At 39.0% G+C, this 22,322-nt stretch overlaps 1 protein-coding gene across 2 annotated transcripts in view; it reads right to left on the bottom strand.

Moving 5' to 3' along the window:
• Window positions 1-22,322, bottom strand: part of IPO13 (importin 13) — a 67,336-nt gene that overhangs the window by 20,887 nt on the left and 24,127 nt on the right. For both annotated transcript variants that reach the window (XM_081324938.1, XM_081324939.1), the window contains exons 3-12: window positions 21,287-21,427; window positions 20,423-20,564; window positions 17,772-17,938; window positions 17,153-17,273; window positions 15,515-15,662; window positions 15,197-15,378; window positions 12,969-12,995; window positions 12,489-12,623; window positions 7,707-7,850; window positions 5,061-5,141 (exon numbers count right to left, since the gene is read on the bottom strand). In XM_081324938.1, the coding sequence (XP_081181064.1) occupies window positions 5,061-5,141; window positions 7,707-7,850; window positions 12,489-12,623; window positions 12,969-12,995; window positions 15,197-15,378; window positions 15,515-15,662; window positions 17,153-17,273; window positions 17,772-17,938; window positions 20,423-20,564; window positions 21,287-21,427 (1,288 nt within the window). The remainder of the gene's footprint in view (window positions 1-5,060; window positions 5,142-7,706; window positions 7,851-12,488; window positions 12,624-12,968; window positions 12,996-15,196; window positions 15,379-15,514; window positions 15,663-17,152; window positions 17,274-17,771; window positions 17,939-20,422; window positions 20,565-21,286; window positions 21,428-22,322) is intronic.

Genomic DNA, 22,322 nt, shown 5'->3' with positions numbered 1-22,322 from the left:
TGTTTTCATCCAGAAAAGCTTCATGATTAAACAAAGACTAATCTTTGGCTGTCCATTTTTTTTTAAAAAAAAATAACATTCTATCTGGCTCACATCAGCTACTATTCCAATATTATCTTTTCACTTTTACAATCCTCCTGCTGTTTAAAAAGTTGGTTTTCGTGAATAGAAGTGAAGACATTTCTGATGTGATCTGAAGTCAGCATGCCTATATTTCAGTTAGAAATTGTGATATGCGTGTAACACTTGGAGGTACTGTAGGAAAGCCTACTATTCTCCAAACAATTTAAACAGTTTCTATTTAGCGGTAAATGAAATAACTTATCAATACCACTATGTATCACATTATTTTCTCAGGCAGCCATATTTACAGAATAAATAGCTTAAATATTCAGGCCTTCGGACTTCTTAGCTGCACCCTTGTTTTCAGCCCAACATTTATTTGTACATAAACTGCAGTTTTTAGTTTTGGTATTAAACTTTCCATCTCAAGCATATTGCAAGTGAATGGCTATGGAAGCGGTGGTAACAGGAAAGATTTAGTTTCTGGTATCCATGGTTTGTGCTACGTACATGGCAGATTTCTTGCAGAAGATGGCATACACCTTGTAAGATCACATTTGGGCAGCTATATAAATATGCTAAACAAACAAACAAACAAACAAAAGGCTTAATGAAACAATTTGACCAAAATTTGGTTATAGGGCTTCATAATGAATTTCATATGGACTAAAATCCAGAAGTAAGGATCATAGAATAAGTAAGGATCTTGCTATAGAAAATTATAATAAAGAGGCCATTGAAGCACTGAATGAAAAATCAAAAAGAGCATCGGTTCATGAAGTTTATGGCCTCTTTAGTCAATTGACTAATTTTTATATGTGAAATAAACAAGATGAACAAACTATTCACATAGGAAGGCAACTAAGATACAACAGATATGACAAAGACACTGTGGGAGAGTCCCAGGAATGAAATCTAGCGATTGAAATATAAAATTTGTTCAATAGGAATAGAAGCAATAGAAAAAGTTGCATTATATGTTAAAAGTAATGACTCCTGTTCAGAAACCCAAGTGAGCACTTTAAACCCGCTTAGCACTTTAAAGAGCATCTATGGTAAAATAAGCAGAGGAATAAATAAAAGGAACACCGGGGTTGAATTTTTACTATCACAAGTCCCAGCATGGAAAATATGTGAATAATATCTTCCAAAAACAAATTGCAAACCTTTCACAGACATGACAAAGTAATTTTAGGGACTTATTACCTAATTTATTGTTACCTAATTTGAACTTATTACCTAATTTGGAGAATTCCACCAAGCCTAGACATTTCAGGAAATTCCTGATCTGTTTTTTTGACAATTTTCTCCTTCAGAGATAGGGGAAGGCACGAGACGTTTGGCCACCCTTGACATAACAATAGCACTTAAGACTTATATACCACTTCACAGTGCTTTACAGCCTTCTCTAAGCAGTTTACAGAGCATATTGTCCCCAACAATCTGAGTCTTCATTTTACTGACCTCAGAAGGATGGAAGGCTGAGTCAACCTTGAGTTGGTGAGAATCGAACTGCCAAACTGCTGGCAGCTGGCAGTCAGTAGAATTAGCCTGCAGTACTGCATTCTAACCACTGCACCACCACAGTTCATGATACAATTGTTTCATTTAGAAAATAAAAAACTGAATTCCAAGGTAAAAGATGAAAAATATCTAACTTGGTAGCAGTGCTTGCAGGGAAATAAAAACAGTAGCTGACTGCAATATCAATATGAGCCAATAACATTAGGTAAAGGTAAAGGTTCCCCCGCACATGCGTGCTAGTCGTTTCCAACTCTAGGGGCCGGTGCTCATCTCCGTTTCAAAGCCGAAGAGCCAGCGCTTGTCCGAGGACGTCTCCGTGGTCATGTGGCCGGCATGACTAGACGCCAAAGGCGCACGGAACGCTGTTACCTTCCCACCGTAGTGGTCCCTATTTTTCTACTTGCATTTTTACGTGCTTTCGAACTGCTAGGTTGGCAGAAGCTGGGACGAGTAACAAGCGCTCACTCTGTTACGCGGCACTCGGGATTCGACCTGCCAAACTGCCGACCTTCTGATCGACAAACTCAGCGTCCTAACCCACTGAGCCACCGCGTCCCTAATAACATTATATCAATGCAAAAAAAAAAAAAAGGCAAATGCACTTTTTAGGCTGCATCAACAGAAGCAATGTTTCCAAATCAATAGAAGGGTTGTTTGCAATGATTTTGTACTGGTCAAATCCCACTTTGAACAGTATGGCCAATTCTGGGCTGCACGTATTTGGAAAGATTCAAATAAATTGGAATAGGTGCAGAAAAAGACAATGAAAATTATTATAAGATTACTCTTGAGTAGAGAAGACTAAGGATTAAATGATAGCACTCTTTGTACTCTTCAAATATCTGAAAGGATGTCTCACATATATATTTACTATTGTCCCAGAATGTAGGTCATAATGTAATGGACAAACACAGATTCTTACTGACTTTTACAAAAGTCAGTAACAGCAGTTCAACGCTGCAACCCACAGTATAAACCATGCCTCCATTCATTGGATGTCTACCAATATAGATGAAATACCTCTTTTCCAGAAATACTTATTTCAGATTTTTACACTGAACAATGGATTAAACTTTTCAATTCTATATTCAGTCATTCTTAAAAATGCAAAGAACCTCATTCATATTGAGCAATATAATTTTATTAGGGAAATGGTTGAGAATTTAGTGTGAACAGCTTTTGATTTGTCCTGCGGATATATCAAACAGAAATTTCAGCCATATGAAAGCTTATTCTCAAGTTTGTACTGATTATTCCTCTCTTCCTTTTTAAATAAGCAAAACAAGCAAAAGGTAAATAAGATAAAAGATAAATAAGCAAAAGATAAAGCATGAAAAAAAACATAACCAGAAAGGAATTTAAACAGTTTCCAGCACTCATTTGTCTCATACTAAATAATATTACAAAGGAATAGCCCTAGGCACATGGTTATAGCAGGTGGTTGCCAATCTCCTGTTACAAATTTTGTGTGTGTGTGTGTGTGTGTGTGTATGTATATATATATATATGTATGTATGTATATGTATATCTTTCCTTCCTTCCTTCCTTCCTTCCTTCCTTCCTTCCTTCCTTCCTTCCTTCCTTCCTTCCTTCCTTCCTTCCTTCCTTCCTTCCTTCCTTGGTATTTGCTACAAACATTCCTAACTCTTTACAGGCTGGATATATTTCTCAGTTCTCTACATGAAATATTGTAGTGGCCAAAATTGTGGAAATCTTTTGAGAAGAGTGTATTTTTGAAATTTGATGGCTAATAACACTTTTTTTGGAGTAGTACCATAAAATTATATATGAATGGAAAGATAATTTAATCAAGAATGTAATGCAACATAGTTTGTTCAATTATCTGTACTGTATTCTCTGAAAAGTTATAGCCAAATAACCAGAACAAGGAAGCACAACTTGCTTAGGTTGATATCAGGTAGCTTTCCTTCATCTGATTGTAGCCAATGAGATGAGTGTTTAGAGAGCCAATCAGGTGTCATTTGGTTTTGGCAATGAGCCAATCAGATCACAGTTGGATTCAGTTATTGACGTAATATATTGAAGCTGAGAGGAGGACATTTGTCAGTGTGTTATGTGATCACTTATCAAGTTGGTTGGGGGGTTTTTCCCCTTTCATTTAGTGAGCTTGTAAAACGTAATAAAATTAAAGTAATGGTGCAAAGACTTGACAGGCTGCCCAGAAAGCGATGTAAAATAGTATTATTAAGTGAACAAGGCTACAGTTATAAAGAAATTAGAAGAAAAATCGGTGGAAACTTAACCAAAGGTGACATTTCTACTGTACACTTTTCAATTGTTGCATTCCCTTTCAATTGGCTACTTTTATCAATTTTAAGTGAGCTGCTTAAAAAAAGATATTGCAACTATTTATAACAACATAAAACTGTATTTTATACACTTTATATAAGATGAAGTAACAAAGAAAATGAGGAAATGAGGAGTGAGGGAGAAATTATAATGGCACTTTCTCTGGGAGAGATCACAATGACTGTTGCTTTCCCATTAATGAGGGTCAGCCAAAGAATGACAAAGCAAGGCTCATTTAGGCTGCAGCAAATATTAGCACAGGACGGTGGGCCCTTTTAATCTCACTGTGCCTTTCTTGTATATCTGCATGAACACAGATGGATCTCTCTCTCTCTCCCTCTTTATTGCAGCAAGCATTTTTGAGATGTTTAAAGCTGTATTACCAAATAATCAGAAGAAAAATTAAAGTGGACCAAAATGAATTGACCCAATTCAGCCCTTCCCAAGTTAGGGGAATTACTTGAGACTGCATCTTTCAGAATCCCCAGCCAGCATGGACTTACGTTTCTGATCCAGAGGACGCAATGTAAAATGGACTGCTTAATTAATTCAAATATTTAAACAATTAAAAATGCAGGATGGAATAAAAGTGGCTACCATTTTGCTAAAAGCAGATCAGATTGGTATTAGATTGACAGTAAGTATTTTTAAAGTTTTAAATGCTTTCATAGTAAAACCGTAATTTTTTAAAAAAAGATAGCAACTAAATAAATTTTAGCTTATTGTAAAGCAAGAATGTCAAGTTGTTATTCATACAGTTCATACATATATTTCACTTGGCTACATATCTACATATAAAATTGCAAAACTGCAGTACGAAAAAAATATAGTGAATGGTTAATAATCCAAACGGCTCTGCTGCTAGATAGATACTATCATGCTTCTTAAGCATATATGCTTGACTCGATTCCTAGGTTCCATAAGTTACCTTAGAAACTATTTTAACAGCACTACAGGATAAATCTAGATTTCTCCTCCTAGCAGAGAGGTGAAGCTGTTTTTCAGGCCTATATTTTTAAAAGGAATGTTCTGTTATTAGCAGACCCCTGGAAGCCAGATATCACAGCAGTAAATCCACTTAGTCAGGCACTATAACCACCTGAAGAAAATGGCTTGTCCTGTATCCCTTTGTGTGATTTTTTTTTACTTAGAAGAAACATTACCTCCACAACTTGGGCATCATTTAACCACTTGCTGAGCACTTTCTGGATGAGCTGGAAAACTTGCTGTAACACCACCACTACCTATAAACAAGAATGAACATAGAATATAAATTAGAAATGGGTGTGTCTTACATGGTTGTGATTTTAGCAAAGTATTTATAGACATTCAGATTTTCAGATAGAAAGGGGGTTAGAGATTGCCTTGGAAATCTTTTCTGCACCTCCTTTAAGTACACTAGTAATATACAATGCATACCATATTCCTCCTTCTCAATGGCTAATGCAAAGGAAGCTTATAGCTTTTTCTAAGGAATGTTCTGAATTTAGTTCTGATCATTAAAACAGTCATACAAAAACTTCTCGTGATCTTGGGTAACTCAACTAAAAAGACTCAATTAGAATAGAGGAATGGAAAGGGACTTCCAGGGAAGATGGGAGACTAAAAATGGTTCCATGAAAAGAGGAGATAATAATAATAATAATAATAATAATAATAATAATAATAATAATAATAATAATAATAATAATAATAATAATAATAATAATAAGAAGAAGAAGAAGAAGAAGAAGAAGAAGAAGAAGTAGTAGTAGTAGTAGTAGTAGTAGTAGTAGTAGTAGTAGTTGGAAAGGACCTTGGAGATCATCTAGCTCAAACCCCTGCTCAGGCAGGAAACCCTATACAATTTCAGACAAATGGTTGTCCAGTCTCTTCTTTAAAACTTCCAGTGTTGGAGCATTCACCACTTCTGGAGGCAGGTTGTTCCACTGGTTAGTTGTTCTAACTGTCAGGAAGTTTCTCCTTAGTTCTAGGTTGCTTCTCTCCTTGATTAGTTTCCATCCGTTGCTTCTTGTCCTGCCTTCCGGCGCTTTGGAGAATAGCTTGACTCCCTCTTCTTTGTGGCAGCCCCTGAGATATTGGATCACTGCTATCATGTCACCCCTCACCCTTCTCCTCATTAAACTAGACATACCCAATGTTTGCAGCCATTGCAGAAATTCCTATTAACTGCTTCAAAGGTTAAGACACCTTCAAAGTGAGAGCGCCTTCAATCTTTAATACAAGAAAATGAAGGTCTATCTTTATAAACTTTAAGATTTTAAAATAAACAGCAAAAAAGCAAAACAAGGTTTGGCTATAAGTTTTAAATGGAGGAAGGGCTCAGAAAACATTGAAATATTTGATTTTGAATATTAAGACTTTAAAATTAATCTTAATATATTTTTCTGGGAAAGAAACTGGAGACATAAGAAGAAAAAGAATTCATAAAGATGGTCAGAGATATCTTTAAAAAACTATAATGGGAATTGCAACAGGAGCTTGAATCAATTACATCAGCTATCTTATGTCTTCTTGGGAACAGTTTCTTCCCAGAATAAGATGTACAGAATAAACATATGCAAGAAAATCTATCTGAGTACAATCAGAACAAAACTTTGAATAAGGATTGTTATCAGATATAAAGAAAAAAATAGATGAGCCTTTAAAAATTAAGAAGGAAATAAAAATGACAATACTTGGACTTACAAAAGAGGCTGTTTAAAGTATGGAAGACATTTGTAACAAGGATTAACAACCATCTCAATGGATTACACAGAAAAATTGTTCTGTATTTTAAAAAAAGGAATACAAAGTTGGTTTATTTGACCATGTTTAAAATGGGAATGTTGTGATTTTGGGTTGTCCTTTTAGGATGCTGATATCTGGACAAGAAAAATGTGGTATACTGTATTTGCTTGCATTTAATATGCTGTTTAAACTTTTCCCCTTATGTAATTTGATAGCATTTAAACTGGTTCTGTATCTGACTTTTTAGTTGTATGTTTTTATAAAATGAGAAATTATTCCTGTTATGATAATTTTTTTATTTTTTGTTTATATTAGGATACTGGATTATAAAGTAATGTGGATTTCTTTGTAATTTATAGTTAAGTTATGGAATGCTTATTTGAATGATGTATGTTATTTGGGATGATTTTCTTTGGAATTGTTGGCATAGAAGGTTGTATATTGGCACTTGTCTTTTTTAAAGGAGAGATGGTCCCTCCTTGTCACGTTCAACTAGATTCCTTGTTTTCTATTAGGCTATTGGGAACATTTTATGTCTTTTAAATGGGGTTTTGCTTACAATTAGCAGTTGAGAAATGGAATGTTGAGTTTTATATACATGTAATAATATTGTTTTAAAACTTTGATTAGACATTTTGTTGATTGAAAAAGATGTTGCTTATTTGATTAGCATGTTATTAAGACATGAATTATGGGATAAAAGGTTTTATATTTATTATTAAAGGAAATGAAGAGATTATGAAATTGTTTATACTTGTCACAATGAGGGTGGAAAGTTGCTTTCTTGGGAAAGGATTTTTTTCTTTTTCTCTCCTTTTTTACTTTTTTCTTTCCTTTTTTATTTGTATACCGGTAATCTTTTACTGTTGTAGTTAGAACTTTTATTAAAATTATTACAAAACATAACATAGGAATATAACAGTAGCACTTTTATCATAATTTTTAAATAGAACTTGGTATTGCCTTCTACAGGAAAAGCTGCTTATAGTAACTGCATTGCAGAGAAAATAAGCATTTATTAAAGAATTAGTTGTATTAATACACAGAGAGAACTTCTTCATCTATGCAGCAATACTCACCGGATTGGGGCCCTGAGGCACTGGCAGTTTTTTAACCTCTGTGTTCTCATGATCATCATCATGGTGACTGATGTCCAAAGTGGTGAAGAGGTTGGAGAGTAGACCCAATATATGGATAATAGCTAGCTTGTTAGATGGATTGGGCTGCAACATAAAGCATCACTATAGTCATCACACTTGGCCCAGGATAGAGGCCACTATCATCAAGTTTTCTAAGTTGGCATCAAGTAGAAATAACAGTACTGTGAAACACAGCTAGGTACCTAGTGTTTCATTCTTAGCAGACTTCGGGCTCATCTTTGCACTCCTCTAACTATAGCATGAGCATGTGCCATTAACCATTTTTAAATTAGATGATGTTGCCTGCAGAAGAAAAACTAGATGAGCTGAGGGAGGAGTCAAAAGAGGGACTTAGTCTAGAACCCCTATGTGGGCACAAGAAGGCAAAGTCTCTCTCTCTCTCTCTCTCACACACACACACCTTGAACACCACTAAACCTTATCTAGTGTCATTCAGATGCAAACGGTTAGTCTGAGAAGATTCCTGTGTATAGGTCTGAGCAATAAAGCAGCTGACTGAACACTTCCAGTGTGGGTCTGGTTGTTTGCAACTGACATTGCCTTGGTTTTATCCCCAGCCAACCACGAAGACACTTTTAAAGTCTGATTGAGATATTCCAGTCTTAAAATCAGGCCTTTCAATTTCTCCCAAAACATATTTGCTATGGATTTAAGACTCTTCACTGATCATGTAACGTAAGGGAAAAATTGGGATCTCCCTGCTCCTAATGGCCACTTCAGATTGCTTTGACATGCCCCCCCTCTCCTCTAGTCCCTTTTCAAAGGCATTCTGCTTTTTTCCCATTTCACAACTCTTTCAATATGTAATGGTAGACACTACAGTTCAAGCAGGAGAAGCTTTCCTGATCACCATTCTCTCCTAAAGTAAAGATTTTAGTAAAGAGACCCTGAGTAACTGTTAAGACTAGATTTGGCCTGATCCAGCAGAGAGTTTCTTCTGTTTTGGAAGAGATGTGCCACCAGCCTCTAAAGGATATGGTAAGAGAATTTTAAGACAGCTAAAGCGATGATGAAGAATGTATGTGTTTGTATGCATGTGCACATAGGATTCACACACTTAACTTTTCATCCAACCTCACAGGCTAACCCACAAGGGCATTTTTCTAGGCAAAACTCACATTCTCATTCCCCCTTCCCCCACCTATGCACAACTGCAGAGTACAGAAATCAAAAGAGAATGGCAGGGTCTAAGCACTTTGGGCTGATAACACCTTGCCATTACTGTGCCTCCTAGGGGTTTCCTTTCAATGCTCACTTGCTCCATCTCACCTTTTAAGTGGAACTTTTAGGTCTGCAAAACTGTAGTGCAGCCTGAATAATTGTGGCAGCAGCAAACAAAGTCAGCAGCTTTTTCTATTCTGAAAAATGCATCTCTTACTGGAGAAAAACAATGGAAGAGGAAGCCTGAAAAGGCACGAGAAGTACTCATGCATCACTGGGCACTTCTGTCCCCTCCTGAGATCTGTTCAGGGATGAAGCAGAGCCTTGGTCTGCTAGCACCTGTCAGTCTCTCCCCACCCAAAAGCTGACTGTATTGAAGGTAAGGCAGTGGGGCCAAACAGTAGCCTTCACAGCTGTTTTATGAAAGCAAGAAGGACCTCTCCTGAGTGAGCATCTCAGCCTTTATTTCCACATCTCGGCAGGATTTCTGACCCATATCCTGGATTAACAAATTTGAAAAGAGGGCGGGGGGACAAAGCGAACAGGAGCTCCTTATGCTTTTCACCATCCATCTTCTTTGCTACGTGGTAGTGATGATCATATAATTGCCAAGATCTATAAAAGTTACTAAAGTTGAATTTGGAAAATGAACATGTAAAACACTGTATGATCCAGTGGGCAAGGAATTTTGGGCATAATGTGATATTTGATGGAAGAATAGGTGGATAAAAGGCTTAAAATTCACATTAAATTATAACCTAAAAGAAAATTTTTACAAAATGATGTATCGCTGGTATTTAACACCAGATAAGTTATCTATAGGGACACGGTGGCTCAGTGTGTTAGGACGCTGAGCTTGTCGATCAGATGGTCGGCAGTTTGGCGGGTCGAATCCCGAGTGCCGTGTAGCAGAGTGAGCACCTGTTACTCGTCCCAGCTTCTGCCAACCTAGCAGTTCGAAAGCACGTAAAAATGCAAGTAGAAAAATAGGGACCACTACGGTGGGAAGGTAACAGCGTTCCGTGCGCCTTTGGCGTCTAGTCATGCCAGCCACATGACCACGGAGACGTCCTCGGACAAGCGCTGGCTCTTCGGCTTTGAAACGGAGATGAGCACCGGCCCCTAGAGTCGGAAACGATTAGCACGCATATGCGGGGGAACCTTTACCTTTACCTTAAGTTATCTAGAATGTGTAGCGGTATTTCAAATGAATGTCAGAAATGTAAATGTAAAGAAGGGACTTTTTATCATTTATGATGGACATGTGATAAGGCGAAGAAATATTGAAGTAGAATTCATATATTAATGCAGAAAATTATTAAAGTGAACTTAAAGATTAAACCAGAGACTTTCCTTCTGGGCCTAATGTGAAAGAGAACTGGAAAAAAAAATAAGATCTTTTTTATACATGGTGACGGCAGCAAGATTGCTTTATGCATAAAAGTGGAAGGATGCCTCGATTCCTACCATGTGTTCTGTACCAGCCTGCTACCGGCCCTGCAGAAAAGGCAGGGACAACCCCTTTTACAAGAAGGCAAGAGGCTGGAACTAAGCCTACCAAATTTATGGATACAAAAGCAAACAAGACACGAACCATGAAACAGGAGCTATTCAAGCGGTTGCCTTCAGCAAACCAGCCCTCCCACGCATTCCCCTTTTATACAGTTCAGGGCGTGGCTTCTCTCTGCCTCCTTCCGAGGTGCCCCATTGCCTTCCTCTGTTTACTCCTGATTGATTGCCTCCTCCGTCGGGCGTCCTTGAACAGGGCCAGCTGTGGGTCATCTTCATCCACGCTGTCAGGCTCACAGAGCTGGGTCTGCGTCGTGACTAGGTGGGAGGGGCCTGGCTGAGGGCTCTCATCAGCAAGCTCTCCAACCCCCTCAGCAAGCTCTCCAACCCCCTCAGCAAGCTCTTCAACACCCCCCTCCTCCTCTGAGTCGTCCGACCCAACTGCCGAACCCACAGGCTGACCCTGAATCACAACACCATGGACGAACGGTTACAAAAGCTGATGGAATTAGCAGAGATGGCCAAATTGACTGTGTTGATAAAAGAAAAGAACATAAGTACTTTTGTTTCTACTTGGAAGCCACTTTTGGATTTTGTGCTTGAGGTGGAAAAAAATGATATCATGTTTTGGGGTTTTACCGATTAGATTGATTTGCCGATACAGAAATGGCTAGTGCATACTACTACAGAAATGTAAAAAGTTGAGATTTGATTTTAATGTCTGATTTTACTGCAACAGAGAGAATCCCAAGTCAGTGCCTTTTGTTTCTTCCCCTCCTTTTGTTCACACCATTTTTGTTTTCCCTTTTTCTACCATTGTCCCTGACTATTTGGTTTTGTATTTTCACAATTTTATGTTATAAATGAATAAAACTAATTTTAAAAAATCCGTCTTCTTTGCCTGTAATCTGTCACAGCGGAGCAGTGCAGTGCAAAGGAGAAAAAAATGCGCACTTCACAATTCTTTCTGTGAACTGTAACCTGATAGTAAGACTCTTTTAAGATATGGATGGAGGTAGTTCTCGACTTATGACTATAATGGAGCCTGGCCATTGCGATTCTAAGTTGTGAGAGTCATGAAGTGTCACCTATGTGACTGATCCAATTGAATGACTTTTGCGGAGGTCATTAAGCAACGTGACAATCGTAAAGTGAAACCATTGTTCACTATGGGCCATTTTGTCAAAAACTGGAAGTAAAGGCCAGGATTTTGGCAAAAGTGACATAAAACACAGTCATGTGACCACACGACAGGGCAAAGGGCCATAAACACATGCTGGTTGCCAAGTGTCCAACATGCAGTCATGTGACCACAGGAGCAGCCATCAGAACCAAAGAGTAAGTAGCTCTGGGCAGGTCTATTGTAACTGCGAATGGTTGGTAAATCGTAAGTCAAGGACTACCTGTATAGCATTTAGTTTCAAAAATAGTCCAACACTAGCATGGAGCATCAAGGAGCTTTGTCATGCATCACTGTACATTTCTCTCCACTTGGATAATATGAAAAGTGGCTAAACCACCCTTCCCAGACACTTTCTGTACCCAGCCTATTCCAGCCCACCCCATATTAATAAGAGCAACCTCTGCTTGTTTTTCTGACTGGCAGATGATTTTGGTGGAAAGGGAAGTGAAGCCAGGGAAATCTACCAATTGCTTTCCCTAACTAGCACTTTATCAATAATTTAAGGAGAGCAATTCTCACCAGCCAAATTCTGGTGGTAGACTAGGGCGTGATGGTTGGAGCAGCACAGCTTACATCAGCATACCTTTTGGTGGAGGATAGTGCATTAACATGGCCATGAGAAAGTGCCCCATGTCTTTGTTCCCAAGTGTAGAACTGATGAATGGGATGGTAATAAAGAAAAGTATAAACTAAAGGACAATGGTAGAAATCACTAATGAAAGGAAGCAAAAGAGGGCTTAAAAACTAAGCATGACATATAACAAAAAGGATAAGCCTCTTACATATAGCAGGCCCAGTCTTCCTTAGGAAAAAACAGAAACCATTATCAGGCATCTGATGCAGCTCACCGTTTCATCGGCCAATTTCTCTAATTGTTGGATGTAAGGAGTTATAAGTGAATGCAGATTCTTCAAAATCTCCTCCACTTGGAGGGCAGACAATAAGAAACCCAGAGCCTGCATCAGCCACATACACTGACTTGTCTAAAAAGAAAAGATGGATAGCATTTTCAATTTTATTATTCCATTTAGAAAGTTTCACTTCATCCTCCCACTCAACTCTTAATCATCTACAAGCTTAAGCTTAAAAATGCCTTGTGAGAACTTATCCTGAAACTTGTTTATAAATGGCGTGACTCAGCATAGGAACGGCCATTGCTGTTATTAGGAGACATAACTAAATCTCTGTTTAGGAACTGAAAGCCTCATTTGTCTCACTAAGAAAGCCTCACATTTGCTGCAATGTTCAATTCCATTGCAATAGTTTGATAGGAAACCATATATTATGCATGCTTGTAATTTCCTGTCAAATGGGGAAAATAATCTTACCTTGTGAATCTGCTTCATTAGCACCTCCTACAGAGGGAAAGAGTCAAGAAAGTGAATGCTGCCTCTAATGCAGAATTTAGTTACATCAACAATGCCCTAACCATAGTGCCACCTGAAAATTCTGTGAGGGAAATAATAATAATAATAATAATAATAATAATAATAATAATAATAATAATAATAATAATAATAATAATAATAATAATAATAATAATAATAATAATAATAATAATAATAATAATAATAATAATAATTTTATTTGTATACCGCCCTTCTCCCGAAGGACTCAGGGCGGTGAACAGGGCAAACATATAAAAAATACAAAGGTACAAAAGTTAAAAAAGAATTAAACACAATGCCCAAACTAAAACAATAAATAGATATATTAAAAACAACAATAAAATCCCAACCCATCCCCCATCAGGCCAGGCCGGCTTGTTCGAACAAGTGAGTCTTCAGATCGCGTCGGAAGGAGCGAAGGTCAGGCGCCATCCGGAGCTCGACCGGCAACCGATTCCATAAATCCGGGGCGCCCACAGAGAAGGACCTCCCCCTGGGGGCCACCAGACGACATTCTCTGACCGGTGGCACCCTGAGGAGGCCCTCTCTGTGGGAACGCACAGGGCGGAGGGAAGTTGATGCCGGCAGCAGGTGATCCCTGAGGTACTCCGGACCCATGCCATGTAGGGCCTTGAATACCATAGAGGTTCTAGGGCAGGGGTAGGCAACCTTGGCTCTTTTATGACTTGTGGACTTCAACTCCCAGAATTCCTGAGTCAGCACGGCTGGTTCAGTAAATCTGGGTATTGAAGTCCACAAGTCATAAAAGACCAAGGTCGCCTACCCCTGTTCTAGGGGAACTGAAGCTTCAGAGAAAAATGGACAAGTAAAAACAAAGAATAGCAATCAGGATTTCATTATAGGCAATTGATTGTAAAGACTTTGCCTCTGGGGTTCAATAAACTTAAACTTAAACTTAAACTTGCCACAGAGTCAATAGAGCGTATCGTATACCACACAGGTAACATTTAAGCAAGTGAAAGACGAAGAGCCATCCTGACTAAATTTCAGTTACTGGGAAAAGGATGACCTCTGCTTTTCATGCAATCACCTCACCAGAAATCTGTGGTTGGGTAAGATATAAAGATTATCAACTCAGCTGAATTTATCCATAAACACACATTGAATGCCGGTCATATATGCTATTTAGAACAGAGGTCCCCAACATTTTGGGCACCAGGGACCCATTCCATGGAGAGAGATTTTTCCACAGACTGGAGGGGGTGTGGGTTTGCATGCTGCTTGCATCCCGCAGGTGGGGCTTCACTGGTTTGCGCGGATCACTTTCTGGCATGCCGCAGACCGGTACCGGTTCACGGACTGGGGGTTGGGGGTCCAATTTAGAATTTCTTATTATTTTTGTTATAAAAAGGCTACTCCTGTACATCTAGATCAATTATAAATATTGCTTAAAAACCTTAGATTTTCACTCTTTGAATACCAGCAGTAGGGAATCCTTCCTATCCATCCTCAAGGAGCCTATATCCTCAGAAAGGAAATTCTAGGTAGAGGCTGCAGACCAGAAATGGACTAAGTTGTACATTTTATTTTCCTTATTCTGTACACATCCATGTTCCCCATATAAACTTATAAACACATATCTGCACTCACCCTGTGCATACTTGGATGACTCATGTCTTTTTTTTAACATGGCCTTGCCTCCATCAACATACTGGGGAGAGAAGCTAGAACAGTTGGAAGTTCACTGTGAGCAATTTTCATCATTCTCTGCAGAATGGTTTACTTTGATTTGTATTCCAGGGTTGGGGCAGGTCACAAGGAAATAACAAAATAATTTCATATGGTTTCTTTTTAGCTTGTCAATCTCAAGGACATAGCCAGGGTTTGTGGAGAGATGGTCAGCATTTGACCGCAGATTAGACTGACAGCTATTGTTGCCATGATTAAGGGAGGTGATCTGCAACTATTGAGACAACAATGTGCTCCTGCCTATTTAAAGGAGAGAATTTTATCACCTGTATAGAAAAACCCTTCATTTGACCAAGTGTCTCTTTTTCTAAATATAGGCTAGTCTCAAATATTCCATTATTAGGTATGGTGGCATAGAGAGTGATAAACGAAACTTCTGGATCTATTTCAATAATGGTTTTGTTTATTTTAATTATCCATCTATTATTTTAATTGCATTAAAACATGTTTTCTGTTACCTGAGAGACAGCAACAATGTTGGCAGCATACGGAGGCAAGTCATATTTACACTCACGGCATATCTTCTTAAGAGTAGAGACACTAGAGATAGATAATTCTGGATTGCCCAGAGCCTGCAATACCAAGGGCAGGACATTGTTGATCATTACAGGGTGATCAGCCAGCCACTCTGAGAGAGCCCCTAGTAACAAAAAGAAAACAAGTCAAGATTACTCTGCTGATATGTTAAGCTAACTTTTTGTAACAGCTACATAATCTCAAAATGGCAATCTTCCCCATTCAACAGCAAACCCCCTCCACTTGTCCAATTTCCTCACCAATAGTGAACATAACTGTGTCCGCAAGTTGTACATTGCTGATGCTGATGTGGGGGATGAGACCAATAAGGCCAGGAACCACGTCTGAATAGTTTACATCTATGGTCTCTGCAATGGACTGGAACCCATAAAGCAAAGCTTCCGTGTGCTGCCAGAAATAAAAAAAGAGATGTGTTGAATCCAGCAACAAATAGCTTCCCGTTCAAATTTTGATTCTGACAAAAGAGGTACAGTATGGAGCTAGTTCCCACAGAAAAATATAATTGTGATTTTCTTACAGTTAATTCTATGATATAGAAGCAAGCATTATTTTTCAAGACTATTACAGTCCTGAATCTGGGATGTACAATTATACTCATTGTCCTTATCTTGTGCATCCATAGCATATAAGGCCTGAGCAGCAACTGACTGAAAATTAAGTAGTTTGACCTCTCACAGTTCCACTACTTCGAGATGGGGAAAGAAAAAGCAAAATATCTTGCACACACATTCCCTTTCTCAAAGAGCCATTTTATATATATATATATAGATCACTGAGTTTACAACATGCTCAGTTTGCTGGAGCATTGGCATGATTGTTACTTCTAAATGCTTTGGCTTATAAATCATGGTCAGGGCTCAATTTTTGTTTGCTGTCACAGTGATGAATAAGGAACCCCTGTGATGATTGGTACTTCCATCACTGTTTGCCACACCAGTAGCATTCTGATAACACAGGTCAGTGATCCATTCTGATCAGCTGCCATATGTGGACATGTGGCCCGACATTACAACTATCTCTGTGTAGCAGACATATCTAATACACATTTCACTAAACTAAAAGGACCAGTATGTGTAACGTCAGAGGAAATGGGACTGCACATTTACTATAGCAATCTCTATATTAATCTAGGTGTAAAGAACTCACAACCGTATGAAGTTCCAGCTTCAATTTGAGGCTCCAAAATACCCAGATCATTTTACTAAAATTCAGTTGAAAGCACTTGATTACTAGCTGTTTTTCCATTTTATACCCTCTTCTCATTTAGCAAGCACATTTCATTCCAACAACTTGATTGTTAAGCAAAAATGTGTGTATGAGAGAGGAACAGAGAGAGGGAGGGAGACAGCAAGATCATTTGTTGCTGCCCTTCCATTCAGATAAAGTTATCTTGCACTATGTCCCTACGTCTGACCCAGTTTTTCCCCTTTTTCCCACCTCAAAGGGCAGAGAGATTGCTTAAACAAGATCTCTTCCTGAGTTGCTTTTCTCTGCAACAAGTGCTTCCCCAGAAAGTGCTAATTTCAAGTTTACAAGCTCAGGTCTGTGATCTTAATTAGTTGATTAGAAGCTTTAAGTCAGATCTTAATCACAACGCTTAAGGCTTTTGTTGTCAGGTGAACAAAATTTGGGGATAAATATGCATATTGGTCAGAAAATGACTTTTTACAACTGTGGTATCTGTGAATGGTTGCTAACCTAGGTAGTAACTAAAAAGAGAAATAGCCCTATAGAGCTCAAGCTGGAAAAATGGCGAAAAGTTTCATAATACCCATTTATTCCATTACTTCCTCTACATTGTTTCCTCCCTCGTCCCTAGTCTTGGCCAATGGCTCACTGGTTACTGCTGTCATCTGAGAGCAGAACTCTATCCTCACCTGCCATGAGGATGGCTGCTCTGAATTTGTCAGAAGGCGACCCAGTTTGTCATATAAGCTACTCAGCAGTTCCGCTCCCAACATCTCATATACATACATCAAAGTATCTGAGATGTCCACTCTGGAAGACAAAAGAACCACAAAAAGTCTGCTTACAGGATGAAGAATACATAGAAATAGCTAAAATAAACACTAACAATCCAACATTCAGAATTCTTTTTTTATTGAAAAGTTTTACAATACATTTTGAACATAAATTGACCCCACCTCCCCCGAAAACCCACCCTTCCCGCCCCCTCCCCCCAACTTCCCCCACCTCCCCATAGAAACCCCGCCCTACCCTCCCCCTACCCTCCCCCCCCCCGACTTCCCAGAGCTGAATACAGGGTACTGCATCTAACAAACTTAAGCTAGAATATGCTAACTATCTATGAATACACTTTAAGTCCTATCGCACTTTAACTCCCATTAAGCATAATCAAGTAATAATACATCTTATTAAATTCTAATACTCATTCATATGCTAAACATTCAGACTTCTTTACAACTAATACTGTGTGATTGACTACTCTTTTGCAGTTCACGAGCCATTTCCTATATTAAAAGCAAAAGGCCATACCGATATATACGAAATTGCTCTTTTTCATCAGAAGACCAGCAACTGTATTCTTCATCAGAAGGAAACTGAGCTTTATGCAGCAGTACATCCACTAACTGAAAATATACAGGTCGATACACTTGCTGATACATAGCCTGTTTCTCTGGATCAAAAGACAGAATGTCATCCTGCAAACAAAAAGATAAATTGCTCAATTGCAGGGAAAAGCTATGTGACACAACCACCCATAAGATTTGAGTATGATCATAAGAAATTACTGCTATCATTACTTTCTGATGGGATAGCTAGAACTCGCAATTCAATATTTTTTTTTAATTTTAATTCCATTTATATCCTGCCCTTCTCCGAAGACTCAGGGCGGCTTACAAGCTTAGCAGTAGCCTTCATTCTATGTATATGCCTGCTTATTAGGGCTTTCACACACACACCCCAAGCGGCATTATTACAAAGTCAGCTTAAGTCAGCACAGTCACTCATGCGCTCGTGACCTCCCGTTTGGACTACTGCAACGCTCTCTACATGGGGCTGCCCTTGAGGACCACTCGGAGGCTTCAACTGGTGCAGAATGCGGCCGCGCGAGTTGTGATGGGGGTCTCCCGATACTCCCGTGTAACACCTCTACTCCGCGAGCTGCATTGGCTTCCGGTTGCCCTCCGGGTGAAATTCAAGGTGCTGGTGATGACCTATAAAGCCCTACATGGCTTGGGTCCGGGATATCTGAGGGAACACCTGCTGCCGGCATCAAGTTCCCTTCGTCCAGTGCGCTCCCACAGGGAGGGTCTTCTCAGGGTGCCACCGGTAAGAGATTGCCGGCGGGTAACACCCAGGGATAGGGCCTTCTCAGTGGGGGCGCCTGCCCTTTGGAACCAGCTGCCAGTGGAGCTGAGGACTGCCCCCAACCTCCGTTCATTCCACCGGGGCCTGAAGACCTGGCTCTTCGAGCTCTCTGGCCCAGGCTGAGGATTAATTTATTTTAATTGGGGGTTTTATTATACAGGGATAAATTTAATCTTTTTTAAACTTGGTTTTTACCTTTTGTATTTTTGGTTTTTAATTACCCTGTAAACCGCCCTAAGTCCTCCGGGAAAGGGCGGTATAGAAATGTAATAAAATAAATAAATAAATAAATAAATAAATTGCCCCCAACAATCTGGGTCCTCATTTTACCTACCTCGGAAGGATGGAAGGCTGAGTCAACCTTGAGCCTGGTGGGATGCAAACCTGCACTAATTGCAGGCAGCTGGTGTTACTTAAGGAGGCATTAGCCCAGTGCTCCACCAAGGCTCCAATATCATACAACTTTCCTCAAATCTTTCAGCTGCTCTGCCCAATATTGACTTGTTCATTGTGCAAGCCCCCCCCCCCCATATCTTTCCTGGAATTTGACCCTTTTCCTAGGTTCTAACTGCAACACAATGACAAGAGGCTGCTGTTGTTTTAATGGGAAAAAAGATACAGCTATAGGGCTACAGGTATCTTTGCAACCGAATTTATCAGAGTTCTCCAAAACAGACTGCCAATTGTCTTTGTTTTTAAATCAGAATATTAAAGGAAAGGAATAACTTTATATTATACTCTGTCAATCCACCAAATAAGCAGTATCATCTCCCAGCAATTACCTGCAAGCAAAAATAGAAGCTATCACAGACCAGGTATAAGGACCAACTTGTTCTTATTTTTGTCTAAGTGAGGAATAAACTAGTTCTCATAATGAAGTCATGCATTTCACCGCCAATGAAAAGTCGAAGACACAGTGAGGACTGAGAGTAAGCATACTGCTGTGATGTACAGTAGACATGGCAGGAAAAAACCCTCCCTTTTCCAATAGACTATAGAAGATGCTACTCTAGCTTGGCACCCTTCATTAATAATGTGTGTGTGGACTGAAGTACTGCACCAGTCACATACTGAGGCAACATATGACCTCATCCTATTTCAAGCTGGCACCTAGAAATGCAGCAGTTCAACAAATAGCCTCGTTCTTGAGCAGTGCAGGAGTGTCAACCTAATCTGCCACGCTATATAGAAAAGGCATCCTACTTAAAACACAGGATGGATATTCAAATCCAATGACATACAATAAAACATGGACAGAAGCCAGATGCAGCAAGATAATAGTTCTACTATCCAGTAAAGCGTTCATTGCATGGAGGGAAACAAGAATCTTGACTTTAATAAGCCAAGTACTGATCACAAAGAAGGACTTTTGACTGACTGAAGTCTGACCATCTGCTGATTTACATACTACGTAGTACTCAGTCCAGAGTCGACATCAATATCGACTATATAATGTGTGCTTCTACTACAAGTACAGAACAAATAGACTTTGTATACATAAACCACTAAACCAGGGGACAGCAATAGCAATGGCACTTAGACTTATATACGGCTTCACAGTGCTTTACAGCCCTCTCTAAGCGGTTTTCAAAGTCAGCATATTGCCCCCAACAATCTGGGTCTTTATTTTACTGACCTCAGAAGGATGGAAGGATGAATGAATGAACCTTTATTGTCAAAGTACAACCATGAGTCAACCTTGAGCCTGCAATAATGCATTCAAACCACTGCACCACTATGGCTCTTATAAATAAATCGCATCAAGCTAAGAACATACCACTTGAAGGAATCTGTTTCAGGAAGAGAACTCTTACCTGCAACGTATACCAGAAAGTGAGTGTAAGTGAGCTTGTGGTCTCATTCACCGGATAGTGTCCTGGGATTCCAGTGCAGAACATTATCATGTTGACCAGTGCCAGAAAACTCTGCCAATGATCTACCTGGTCCAGAAGTGCTCTATGGAAGGTAGTAAGAATGCAGAATCAGGAACCTGCTATATCATGGCAGAGCCACAGGAATCTATATACTACTAAAACTGTTTGTAAACTTCAGTTGGATGAAAATGTGTATCAAAGGGCAACAACTTTTGAATCAATGTATCTCAAATGAGCTAATTTAAACAATGAGTCCAAAATCTGGGACTCGTTACTTCTGTGGGATTGAAATTTGGCAAAGTTGTGGTTGTTTAAGCACTGCTTTGTGGCTGTGCTGCTGCAGTCAAGTGATCACTCGTTTCTCAGAAAACAAGTTAATAGGGAAGTTTGTAGAAAGTTGGAGGTCACTGCCACTGTTTTTTGCCTGCTCACAATCATTTTGTCTCTCTAGAGAAGAAAATATCTTTGAAATGATGACCCAACAGGTCACGGGTAGTCTATTAAAATATAGAGCTTAAGAGATAATACATACGGAGTAGGACTCAACAATTCATGAAGCAAATGCCCCCTGAAGCCCATCAGCTGGAACTGTTTTAGAACTTGAATAACTTCCATGCATTATTACAGATCTCAGATTCTACAGAACTCCCCACAAATCCAAGATTGTAAATTAGGATCTAGATCTCTAAATAGAATTTGAGAAATTGCAAGCTATTTGTGAGTAATAGAGAATCATGAATGGCTTTAGCCACATTCTAGCAATCGCTGCTATTAAATACCCACACAAGGTTTAATGCTTCTCACCGAGAATGATTCTCCCCTAAGGCTACAGCAATACGACAAATCCCATGAGAAGTTTCCATATCCCTATTTTGAACTGCTTGACGTAGCTGTTCCTGGAGTCCTAGTACCGGTGGAATGAGTTTCAGAAGAGTATTCACATACCTGTTAAGAAAGAGAAAAGGTAAAAATGGAGAACTCTAGATCCCCCATCAATTCTCCTGTCTTTAGGAAAGTATTAACAGTCCCTGGTAGACTGTGCAAGTATTCAGTTCCCCTTATCTGCCCACCCCCACTTTTATTTATCTGGATTCTTCAGAATTTTTACAAGCAGAGGATGAATGCATTGTTGCATTCAACGAATGAAACCAACTTTCTTATAACTGCTATTCAGAATGATAATGCCTTGAATTTGTAGCTATCTATCTATCTATCATTCCGAATAGCACCTAATAGACTTTTACAACATTAAAATGAAGTCTCCTTCCAGTCATGCTTGACTCCTGATGACTTTCAGGGCACGTCCGTGATATTTTCCTGGCAGCAATACAGAAAGAATTTGCCATTGTCTTATATATTTTTCTACTCTGCAGTCTAGCCTGTAGCTCTGGCACTCCCTGGATGTCTTTCATCCAAATATTAGCCAAGACTTACATTTCTTAGCTTCCAGACACAGACGGCTAGGTATTGCTAGCTGCTGAGATTTTTGAACATCAATTTCTTTTATTCGTTTAAACCAAGTGTATGCAAATCTTTGGAACCAAGACTGTATTTAGCCTTGCAGTAACTTCCTAGGGCTGCAATGCAGAAATACGTTAGTTTTTCTGTATGATGAATGAAAGTTCTATTTAATAAATTAAATGCAGTTAATATGTTTACTTTCCACATTTTTCTATATTTTCCCCTTCAAGCATGTTAAACAAAATTTGGTGCTCAGTAATAATTTTTGGAAAATCACTGAAAATCACATCTAAACTTTTATAGGATATTAAGGGCTCAACTTATACAACTATGTTAAGCCATCTAAATCAGATAGCTATGCATTAAGCTGGTTAATTGC

The sequence above is a fragment of the Vipera berus genome (genome assembly GCF_964194415.1).
Source record: "Vipera berus genome assembly, chromosome: 3".
Lineage (NCBI taxonomy): Eukaryota > Metazoa > Chordata > Lepidosauria > Squamata > Viperidae > Vipera > Vipera berus.
The sequence above is the reverse complement of the archived record's forward strand: the minus strand, read 5'-3'. Positions and strand labels throughout refer to the sequence as shown.